The following is a 12,203-nucleotide window of genomic DNA, read 5'->3' as shown; positions in this document are numbered from 1 at the left end:
ATGTGGCAAAGTGTGGAGTCATGCATTTTGGTAGTAGGGATAAAGGCGTAGACTATTTTCTAAATGGGGAGAGAATCCAGAAATTGGAGGTGCAAAGGGACTTGGTAGTGCTAGTGCAGGATTCCCAAAAAGTAAATCTGCAAGTCAAATCGGTAGTAAAAGCAAATGTAATGCGAATGCTAGCATTTATTTCAAGAGGGCTTGTATACAAAAACAGGGATGTAATGCTGAGGCTCTATAAGGCGCTGGTCAGACTGCATTAGGAGTATTGTCTGTAATTATGGGCACCATATCTGAGGAAGGATGTGCTGACCCTGGAGAGGGTCCAGAGGAGGTTTACAAGAATGATCCCAGGAATGAGTGGGTTAACTTATGAATGAATGAATAAGTTTATTGGCCAAGTATTCACATACAAGGAATTTGCCTTAGTGTTCCGCCGCAAGTGACAACATGATATACAATCTTCTTCTTGCGTATGGTGTGTACAGCTTAAAGTTGTAGGACAACTTGATGACATACAGGACAGTTTGGAATGACGCATAAAATATTAAACATTATTGTGAGCGTTTGACAGCACTGTCTGTCCTGCTATTAACTTCCTCAAAGAACTCCAGCAGATTCGTCAGGTAAGATCTTCCTTTCACAAAACCATGCTGACTTCGGTCTATTTTATCGTGAATTTCTAAGTACTGCGTGACCTAACCCTTTATAAATGACTTCAAAATCTTATCAACCACCGAAGTTAGGCTGACCAGCCTATAGTTTCTTGAAATATCAGAACTAATGCCTCCACAATCTCTGAGGCCACCTCCTTCACAACCCTGGGGTGCATTCCTTTCGGTCCAGGTGATTTATCCACCCTCAGACCTTTCAGTTTTCCTAGCACCTTCACCTCAGTAATCGCCACCCCACTAACTTCCACCCCTTGACTCTCTAGAATTGTAGGCACACTGCTGGTGTCTTCCACTGTGAAACGCCACCCATTCCTTCTCTCCAGCGACGGTGCCTGACCCGCAGCGCTGGGTCAATCTTCAGTGTTTAACAAAGATTATAGAGGAGCTCCTCTAGTATCTTTGGTGTTTACCAGCATCTTGCTGCAGGCCAGCAATCAGCTGCTGAGCATCACGTGACAGGGCGGCCCGGGCAAAGACACTAGAGGAGCAGTATCATCAGTCTGAAGAAGGGTTTCGGCCCGAAACGTCGCCTATTTCCTTCGCTCCATAGATGCTGCTGCACCCGCTGAGTTTCCCCAGCAATTTTGTGTACCTTCGATATTCCAGCATCTGCAGTTCCCTTTTGAACAGAGGAGCAGTATCTTTGGGTCCGGGTGCGACCAGTGACGGTGAGGTTGTGGGTGGGGCTGTGTCATTGTGCGCCTGCGTGGCAGGAGGGCGGGCTGATGCAGCAACGGCATTAACGGACGGACGGCAGTATGGCGGCGCGAGGTGAGTGCAGTCGGTGAGACCGTGCGGGCGATGGAGACGGAGCGGCAGCGGTTGATGATGGTGCCGGCCTTCATTGGCCGTGCCCGTCGCCGTTCCTCACCATCGCATCGTAGCTGCGCGCCGCTTTCGTGGCGGCCGGAGCCTGGGTTTTCAGGCCTAACGTTTCTTTTATCCCTGTGGGATTTTTAATAAAAGCACCAGGCCGCCTGGTGAGGCCCGCCGACCCCGAGCATCGGCCCACCCCGGTGCCGGATCCGCGGCGACCAGCGCTGCCACGATGCCCTTCAATGGGGCGCGGCTGCGTCTAAAAATATAAGTCTTACCCCCCCGCTGGCGGCTGAGAATCATGGAGTCAGTCAGCTGGTTTTCAATGTGACTGTCAGAACACCTGTTCTTAAGAGTTTTGGTTTTCTTTTACATAGTTGAAAAGTGTAGGTAGAGGAAACCACTTTTTAGAGCGTGTTCTTTCGCCGGATACGTGGCGACTCTGCATACTTTGTGTATGGTATCTTGTACGTCTTGTATGTGTATGTGACAAATAAAGTTGACTTGACTTGAGTATGCAAAACAAATAATTTCACTGTGACGTAAAGTATTTATCAATCATTCAATTATAGTAAAGCTCTTGGACCCTTTTTATAATGGATACCACAATGAGTTTGTCTACTGTCAGCTGTGATTCCATTGGTAAGACTCAGCCTTGGGGAGTTGTGGGTTCAAACTCCAAGCACAGAAAATTATGCTGACATTTTACTCGTTTATTATAAGCACGCTACGTTTAACCACATGTTAGGGACAAGTCCCTATTCCTTTACTATATATCTGTGACCAGTTATCCACTGCACCACTAGTCCATCTGTTTTTAGTCATCATTATTCCATCAAATCACTTCTTGGCTTTCAGAAATGAAAACCGTTCCAGCCTTTCTAATCTGCCCCTTTAACTATTATCCTTCATCCCTGGAACCATTCTTGATCACTTCTGGACCTCTTCCATTGACTTCACATTATTTTACAATGCAGTGACTGGATTTGAACACAATACTCCAGTCAAAGCTGGGCCAGACTTTTATAAAATACCCTGATTTTATATTCTGTTATTTATAAACCCTAAAATTGTATATGCCTCAATAAAGCTTTCTCAACCTGCCCTTTCAATAATTTGTGTACATAGAGCCTCAGGGCCCTCTGCTCTTACATCTTTTTAAGGCCAGTATATTTTCTATTTTGCATTGTTCTACCAAAATATATGATCTCGCGTTTCCCTGTATTAAACTTCATCTATCACACATATGTATATTTCATTAGCCTGTCTGTTTCCTGCTGTATCTATTAATATCCTACTCATAGTTCAACAATGGAAACAAAGATCTTTCATTCTGTTCTGTTCAAGTCCATTGCTCCTCCATAAATGCTCAAAATTTCAATGAACATCATTTTCAGCATTAATGCTTTATTAAACAATAATAATTAGAAATATTGATCGAACATTGATTGCTTTGAGGTACGATCAATGTTTCGAATGCTTCATCACCATCATATGAATTGTGAAACAATGCTGTGTTCGTTTTTTGTTGTGCTTTGGGAGGAATGATAAATGTTCTATTTATAGTAATTCCATGGGAAAAAATTTTTTTTTCAATTTACATATTCTAATTTTTTTATGTACAATTTCCCCCCAAAATTTGTTTAGTTTGTTTACAAATGTTACTTTGTTTAAATCTACTGAATATCTTCATTACTTTGAAAGGTACATGATCAACAAAGATATTCAATATGCACTTCCCAACAAAGAATGTTGCCCTCTAATTAGGATTGCCATTCATTTTCATTTAATAACTAGTGCTAGGTTAGTATCAGAATTTCTAAAATTGCATATAAAATGTATTTTCTTAATCAAAATTAAGCATCTGCACTCGGATAATGTTGAAGTGCTAGTTCTTGCATTGGATGGTTGGAGTGCACTTGCATTGTGATATTAAAGAAAAAAAATAATACTGCTTGAATTTCATAGATATTCCATAGATATGCTTTCATTTATTTCTGATGGGAGTCTTTAATGGCAGGTTTATATTTGTCAAGCAATGAAACTGAAAAAAAAACATGAATTTTAGGGAAATTGCTTTGAGGTTCAATCAATGTTTCTAATTTTCTGTTTTTCTACTTTTAAGGCCTAAGTCAAACAGCATTGTCACAGAATGATGGGCTTACGTTTATTGATGAAAGTGACTTGTGCAAAAGTATCTCCACAAGCAATTCTCTTCCAGTAGAGATGCTCATACCAAACACTTCTGAAACGCATGAGATCTCAACTTCTAATCCAGAAGCTGTAGTAAGTGAAAATAAAGTTATTGGACAAGAAACCAGTCTGGAGCCCTTTACAAATTTGCCACATTCTTTAACAATGCAAGTGGAGTCACCTGAAGGTTCAGCTTCAATGGACACTGAATCGCAAGCTGAGAATTCTTCACCTGATAGAATAGTGGAAGATATAGAAAATGCAGGACTTAATGATTCTGAAATCCCCTTTCCTGCGGAATATGAAAAGTTTTGGAAGGTGGTTGAGGATAATCCCCAGGACTTCACAGGTTGGACGTATTTGCTGCAATATGTAGAGCAGGAGGTGAGTAGAATGTGAAATATTGTTTCATTGATTTTCATCACTTCTGGAAAAGATGTGCTTAATGCACTGGTGTGCTATCTTAATATGCTAAAAATTGAATTTTGTTAACAGAATATGTATTGCTGGTGCAGTAACACTTTCTACCAATGATAAAAATAACAGAGCTGAATGATTATCAGACTTGTCAATTCAACCATATGTTATTTAGAGGTGTACTCCGTTTGCTTTTGTGTAAATCTAATTTAAGAAGATTTACAATTAAGATTTAAGTCTGGTTCACTGCCAAATCCTTGAGCGCTAATTTCAACCATAAAAAAAAATGAATCAGAGTAAATGTTGGTTGCCTTCTGTGTTGGTTAGCTAATTTTTCTATATTATTATTCAGTTTTGAGAGTTTAAAAAACATTTTTTTATTTTTATTGGAATCACTAAAATTCTACATTTATTGGATTAAACTGTCAACATCATTTATAGTACAGGCAGTCCCTGGGTTACACCAGGATTCTATTTCTGACAACTGTTCATAAGCTGATTTTTAATGCAAGTTACTAATGTTATTTTCTATACAACCTATATTGTCGTCTTCTGTGTTAATTCCCTATGATTCTTTAATTTCATAGAATATTTTCCATATTCACCCGAACGATACAATACAATTTAAATTAATGGAACGTATATTGTATCCTGTTGTTAATAATACCACAAACAATTTTTAATTGTTATTAATATCTTAAAAAATGCTTGTCTTATGGGAGAAGTTTTGTACGTTAGCCTAAACTAGGGAACCATTGTTCTATCTGATAACTAGGAAATGCAAAGCTTTTTCCATTGTAGTATTTTGATATTTTTAAGAACAAAATCAAAATTTTCTTAGAGCTTCTCGTAAAACTCTTGTGACTAGGCATTATGGAGAGGATTGGTTCATGGCTTTGTCAGTCAAGCATACAGTACTATAAATTGCTATGATTCAAGCATGTAGTTTAAATTAATTATCCTTCATGTTGCATTTTTATGGAGGAACTACACTGGTTTTATTGGGAGGTTACAGTGGTCACTTTTTCCTTCATTTTTAATAAATCGATTATTTGCTGTATATTGTTGAGAGCCATAAGCCTTTTCCCTCGTCCAACTGATTGCATATTATAAATACAGTTTATGATTTGCACACTGGATAAAATAAAAGTACTGGTAGGTGGACAGTGTACAAGAAATAATTTGATAAACGCATTAGATAATTTCTCAAGATATCTACAGAGCAAATGTTAGCAATTGAAAAGTCCTAAATGGAAAGTCCTAAATGGAATGGAATGAGAAGGCAGGTACAGGATACCGAGTTGGATGATCAGCCATGATCATATTGAATGGCGGTGCAGGCTCGAAGAGCCAAATGGCCTACTCCTGCACCTACTTTCTATGTTTCTATGTCCCACTTTCAGATGAATCAATAATTCATTTTTACATCTTCCAGTTTATTGTTCAGTGCTCGCAATGTAGTCTCTGCATTTGCTTTGCTGAACATCTCTACAGTCTGAATTTCAGTTGCCTGCTTCTTTTATTCTCCATACCACTGTGAGCTCTATCTTTGGCTGTTCCACCATCCCAGAAAAGCCCAGTGTAAGGTTGAGAAACACTATTTCTTCTTGGCACATTGCAGCTCTCAGGACTCAACTTTTAATTTCATGTAACCACCCTTTGCCATTGGTATAAATGGAGAGTTCTGAGAATTTTTATTTTTCTCTATCGACTGAGTTGTAGAGTTTTAGAATTTCCATTTTATATTGGATTTGTAGAGCCTACTATGTGTTGCTTCTCTGATGTTGTGTAATCTCACAGTTCTGGCATTTTAATCTTTCTCTTTCCTTTAATTCCACTGCATTTTATATCTTGTCCAGATAGACAGATCATGTACCATTGAAACAAAAAACTTAAGCACCCTCATTTAGCTGGCATCATCACCCTCTGGATAAATCATATCTGTTGGCCTTTACTATATTGCAGACATTCCCTTTATTCCTTCCATCCCTTTCCACTTCCATGCAATGTTTTGCAACTCTAGCAATTCGGTGCTCGAGAACTGACAGATTCCTCTCCCGAAGTCGAGGTCAAAGCCCCCGGCCACTCAAAGCCACGCCGGGCGATGTAGGGCCCTGCCCCGGGTCTTGATGTTGAAGCCCCCAGCGGGCGCTAGCAAGTCCGCAGCAATTTACAGACGCGCCGGGCGTTGTAAGGCCCCGCTCCAGGTCACTCTCAACCCCGCAATTCGGGCGGGAGAAGTCGCCGTTGCCGGTGCCCCGCAAAGCAGTCTCCCACCGGAGACCCGCGAGCTCCCGGTGTCACCATCCACCTGAGTCGGGTCGCAGCACCTCGCCGCCGCAGCTCTCCACGCTCCGAAGCTGGCCAGCTCCACGGAGGTAGCTCCACAGCTCCACAGCTCCACAGGCTCCGTGACTTCAGCCCCCAGGTCTCTCCGGTTCGAGGCCGCTCCACGGCGCTAGGCCCCAACGGCAACGGAGACCCGACAGGGAAAAGGTCGGGTCTCCATGCAGGGAAGAGATTTAAGTTTCCACCCCCCACCCCCCACACATACACATTTAAAAACCCACTACAAACTAAACCCTCAACAGGACAAAAAAACTTCGCCTCAAGTTAGCCAAGTTATAGTCATTATGAAAACTTGGCTTAGGGAGGGACAAGACTGGCAGCTGTATGCTCCGTGAATCATATGCTACAGGTGAGATGGAGGGGGAGTTGATTTATTGATTAGTGAGAACATCACGACATTTGTTCGAGATGACATGACAAAAGGATTATCCCATGAGGCTATGAGGGTGAGGCTGAGAAATAAAAAAGGGGATGATCACCTTGTTGGGATCCCAAAATAGCCAACAGTAATTAGAAGAACAAATATGCCGAGAGATTGCATCCAGTCAGAATTGAGCCTCTCTATTGCACTTAGGTCAACCACATTATTCCTGGGCATTAGGAGAGGAAACGGGGAACATTGTGTGTCTCTATATGCCAACGACCTCCTTTATGTGAGCGGCCCTGCAATTGTGTCCTCGTTAGATCAGTTTGGAACTTTCTCTGGCTATAAACTAAACCTCCAAAAAACAAATGCTTTCCCATCAACCTAGCCCTACAGATCCGACAGGAATCCCTGCCCTTTCCCATATCTCAAGAAGGTTTTGGATATCTAGGAATACACATTACCCGCTCTTTTACATCCCTGTTTGCAGCTAACTATACACCTCAAGTTAGCCAAATGAAGGCTGACTTTGAGAGATGGCGTAATCTACCTCTCACTATGGCTGGGAGAGTGCAGTCAGTGAAGATGACTGTACTTCCCAGATTTCTTTACTTGGTCCTATGTTTGCTGGTCTTCCTATCCAAGTCATTTTTTAACTCAGTTAACCAATCTATAACCTCCTTTATATTGGGTAACAAGGTTCCAATGGTCAATAAGTGCACTCTCCAAAGAGGTCGTGAAGTAGGTGGACTGGGCCTTCCTAGCTTTATTCATTATTACTGGGCATCTAATATCCAAAATATATTATTCTGGCTCCACCGACCAGATACAGACTGGTGTCTGCTTGAGTCAGTCTTGTTATTCCTCGTCTCTCCCAGCTTTAGTATATTCCTCCCTGCCATTGAAACCCTCTTGATTTACATTCAACCCTGTCGTACTATCCATTATCAAAATTTTTAATCAATTTTGTTGCCATTATAAATTTACATTAGCTTCAGTTCTGGGTCCCATTCACAGTAACCATTTATTCCCCACCTCCACACTTGACTCAACCTTTAGAAAGTGGGGTTTGAATGGTCTTATGTGCATTAAGGATTTATACACTAACAACATATTTGATAGTTTTGATAACCTACACAGAAAATATGGTCTCTCACATAATCATTTCTTTAAATATCTTCAGGTCCATCACTTTGCCATGAAAACATTTCCCTCTTTTCCTGATTTCCCGCCTGTCACAGTGTTGGATAAACTCACTTTTACCGTTGCAAATAAAGGACTAATCTCTGTAGTATATTCTCAACTGATGTCTTTAGGAGATCAAAACCTGAACAAAGTTAAAACTAGGTGGGAAGACGACCTTGGTATAGATCTGTCTGAGGAATGCTGGACAGAAGCACTGAAAAGAGTCCATTCCTCGTCATCATGTGCTAGATTGGGGCTCATACAATTCAAAGTTTTACACGGGGTTCATTTAAGCAAAGCCAGGCTTGCTGACATATATCCGGGGACAGACGCTGGCTCTGACAGGTGCTCCTTCTTTCCAGCCAATCTAACTCATGCATTTTGGTCTTGCCCCAAACTTGGTAACTACTGGGCAATGGTTTTTAAAACCATCAATGAAGTCCTTGGGATGACAGTGAGACCTTGCCCGCTTGTAGCTGTATTTGGTGTAGCAGATAAAACCTTGGGTTTAAATGCAACCCAGTCTGATATCATTACATTTACATCACTTTTGGCCCGTAGGAGAATCTTGCTGGTCTGGAAATCTACCACTCCTCCATCTGCTGCTGCTTGGCTGGAAGACGTGATGTTTTTTTTAAGGCTAGAAAAGATTAAATTCACATTGAGGGGGTCTGTGAAAATTTTTATTTGAAATGGGAACCTTTTTTTATTATACTTTGAGGGCCTAAAGGAAGTACCTATTGACTGAGGGCACTTGACAGTAGGTGGGGAGCCGCATTTATTCTGTTTTGTTACTTTATTATTGGTAAAATGTGCATTTGTATTTGTGATATGTTTGTATTGTGAACACATTAACTGCCAAGGGGTGTTTAGGGAGGGTGGGTAAGGGTTATTTTGTTATTATATATAAAAAACAAAATGGAAGGAAATGTAATGCAATACGTCAGATGTACTGTATTTTTTTCCCTCCAATAAAAATAAATAATAATAATTCAGTATAGATAATGGGATGTTATGGTACAGTGGTAGAAGATGCTTTTGTCCTTGCAAAACCTCCAGGACCACACTTTCGTTAGTGTACAGTTGTAGTCACCCTGCTACAAAAAGATGCTGTGAAACGGGAAAGAGTGCAGAGAAAATTTACGAGGATGTTGCCTGGATTTGAGAGCCTGAGCTATAGGGAGAAGTTTGCATGCAAGGACTTTATTCTTGGACTTTGTAGTAGAGTTTATAAAAAGCAGCATTTTTTGTTTGGAATAACTTGCACGTGTTGTCTTAACATTTAATTATCATGAGCTGCTGTTGCCTTTTGAGTCTCCTGATTATTAGCTTGAATACCTTCAGATTACTTTTCCTTAATCAAATACATTTTAGTGATCTAAAGCGGATGGGAAAACAGTGAAGAAATTGGAGTTAATTGACAGCATAAAAGTTTGTTGTGGGATAGAATCTGTCGAACTGCATTTGCTCACTTCCTGTTGGTTTGTTGCAGAATTTTGTTAAACAACTTAACTGCATCCAATTGATGTTAGTTCTAGAAGGTGACCAATCATTACATTCTCGGTGTATCAAGATTGGGTAAATTAGTGCAATCTTTCAAATATCAACCATTATTTGAACAATCTTTTTAACTAATTCTCAATTTTTTGTATGAGTACATTTGGCTCCCAGTTATTCACCCAGTAGTGTACGTCTAGAGTTTAGGTCTCTGGAGTGAGAAGTTCCTGGGAAGTTGCAGTCACATTGAAATTTGTACAATGTGTAATGTTAAGCCTAGTTTAGATTGTTCAGGTGGATTTTAAATTTGAATAAATTGTACCTTTTGGTCAGACTATTATTGGCTTGTCTTAAGAATGGTAATGCAAATGTGATTCTACTTTGGTTGGAATACAGGTTTTACCGATAACTACAGTGTACCTATGTCATTACCGAGGGTGTTTGACCATTCCTTCTTACAAAATTAGTTTCATAAAAATTTTATTTTTATCATCCCTACAATAATGAACAACAATAATTAAATCACTTAATGTGCGCTAAATGGAAATTTGATTTTGAATTGTAGGTATATTAAAATAAAATGTAACCACCATGGATAGGACGGGTCTGGAGGGATATGGACCAAATGCAAGCAGGTGGGACTAGTGCATCTGGGACATGTTGGCCGGTGTGGGCACGTTGGGCCAAAGGGCCTATTTCCCCACTGTATCATTCTATGACTCTAAATGAGTTCACATTACTGAGGTAACATTTGTATGTGTCGAAAGTAAACTGAAGCACTTTTTTTTTTTTGCAGAACCATATTCTGGCAGCCAGAAGAGCTTTTGATCATTTTTTGTCCCACTACCCATATTGCTATGGCTATTGGAAAAAATATGCTGATCTTGAACGGCGACATACCAACTTGACAGAGGCAGATGAGGTGAATGATTTCTTGTGACTTTGTCCTTCTATTTGCATTTAATTTTTAATTTTAATCTGGCCATGTCTCAGATTAATAGAAGACATATTCTATTCAAAAGCGAATGCAAGCCTTGTAAGAGGTTTTGAGATTTTGATTTTGGCTTTAGTAAATAATTTTATGGTCTCATCCACTTTTTCAGAGTTAAAAAAAAATATTTTCCCTTAGCAGTTTTCAGCTAATGTCTTCTCTCTTTGTTAACAGGTTCATTAGTACTACAATTTGTCAAGCTTTGCAGTGCAAATCAATGCAGTTTAACAAGTAGGGCAGGGCTTTTCTGACAGTTTTACTTGGGTGCTATAATTTTAAACCCAATTATTTTTCCCTATATTTATGTTTGTGTTTTCTTTTTGCTGAATTTTATTACATTTGTGGTTAGAGGCTGTCAGTGATGTTCTAATGGGTCTGTGCCCTATGGTCTGTACCCCAAGCCTGCCCTACCTTGTCAGAATGCAGGAGTCATCTCACACTCTGAAGATCAAGGCTGTACGCGTGGAGAGCAGAACATTGTGATGTTCTTACCACCCTCCACATAATGGTAATGGATGATTATTCAAACAAATTCCTGGAAAGTAACATTTTCAGTATACAGACTCTGCTGGTGGTTTTTTAGTAATAAATTAATTTTAGTTATTATTAGAAACTCTTTGTCGCAGGTGTACCGGCAAGGACTGCAAGCAATACCTCTTAGTGTTGATCTTTGGCTCCACTATATCAATTTCTTAAAAGAGACCTTGGATAGCAACAACCCAGAAACTGATGCAAAAATAAAAAGGTAATATTGGATTGGTATCATTGTGACATAATTACACAGTAATTCAATTAGCATCTTTCTATTGACCTTCAGTAAATTTCATTTGAATAAATTGTTTAAAAATTAAATTTTATTCTGAGTTAATTCTATCCACCTTCACGATTCAAAGAAATTTGAAAGTATCACATTCATCATGTCCAGCTCACTATATTTTCTAGTTTCTCCTTATGTGCAATTTGCCTCTCACTGAGTTTTATCACATTTGAGTGACAATGGTCGCTTTTATTTCTCTACTGTTTTCTACATATTTGTTTTTAATAGAAAACATTGCTGAAAAGTGTAATAAAGCCCTTTACACTTTAAGGTTAGGAAGAACTAATAACTGTTTTAATTTACTTAGACTAAATGGGATCTACTATAAATTTGTGTATGACCATATTGCTCAATATTTGGCAGAATGCACGGAGTGCCATGGCTCAGATCTGCATTCCATAGCTGCGTGGAAATGCGGCAGCACAATGGCAAGAGTCAAACAAACATCTCTCTTGTTTGAGAGATCACAAACAAGATCTCTCCTGTTTGTTATTTTCTCATTGTTTGCTTGTTGGGCAATCCATTTGCACAATTAATGATGTATTATCCAGCCAACGTTGGATGGAGATTTTGTGCTTTTCCCCACAGATGCAGAAATGCCAGTTGAGTTCCTTCAGTGGATTATTTGTTGTTACAGATTCCATCATCTGCAGTCGCAAGAGCCTCCAGAGATTTTTGCCCTACTTGTTTGACCTATTAGTTTTTTTGCTGCTGATTTAAGCAGTTATAGCATTTGATTTGTACATCCAGCCCATTCCTGATATGTACTTTGTAGATAATGATGAGTCTTTTGGAAGTTGGGAAGTGACTTGCTGCAAAAATCACAGCTTTAGAATTGCTCTTGTAATGGCATTATTTTGTGGCTGGTTGAATTTAGTCAATGGTATCATCACCTGGATA

At 39.6% G+C, this 12,203-nt stretch overlaps 1 protein-coding gene across 3 annotated transcripts in view; it reads left to right on the top strand.

The window, feature by feature from the left end:
* The first annotated feature begins 1,327 nt into the window (after positions 1-1,327).
* The window catches only part of prpf39 (pre-mRNA processing factor 39), a 38,290-nt gene continuing 27,414 nt past the window's right edge, over positions 1,328-12,203 (top strand). For all 3 annotated transcript variants that reach the window (XR_004413114.1, XR_004413115.1, XM_033027354.1), the window contains exons 1-4: positions 1,328-1,445; positions 3,616-4,067; positions 10,292-10,417; positions 11,113-11,231. Coding sequence is in view for 1 of the 3 variants with exons in the window: in XM_033027354.1 (XP_032883245.1) it covers positions 1,433-1,445; positions 3,616-4,067; positions 10,292-10,417; positions 11,113-11,231 (710 nt within the window). In the remaining 2 variants the exon portion in view is untranslated. The remainder of the gene's footprint in view (positions 1,446-3,615; positions 4,068-10,291; positions 10,418-11,112; positions 11,232-12,203) is intronic.

The sequence above is a fragment of the Amblyraja radiata genome, chromosome 9 (genome assembly GCF_010909765.2).
Source record: "Amblyraja radiata isolate CabotCenter1 chromosome 9, sAmbRad1.1.pri, whole genome shotgun sequence".
NCBI classification, from domain to species: Eukaryota; Metazoa; Chordata; class Chondrichthyes; order Rajiformes; family Rajidae; genus Amblyraja; species Amblyraja radiata.
Note: the sequence above shows the minus strand (reverse complement) of the source record. Positions and strands in the feature narration are given on the sequence as shown.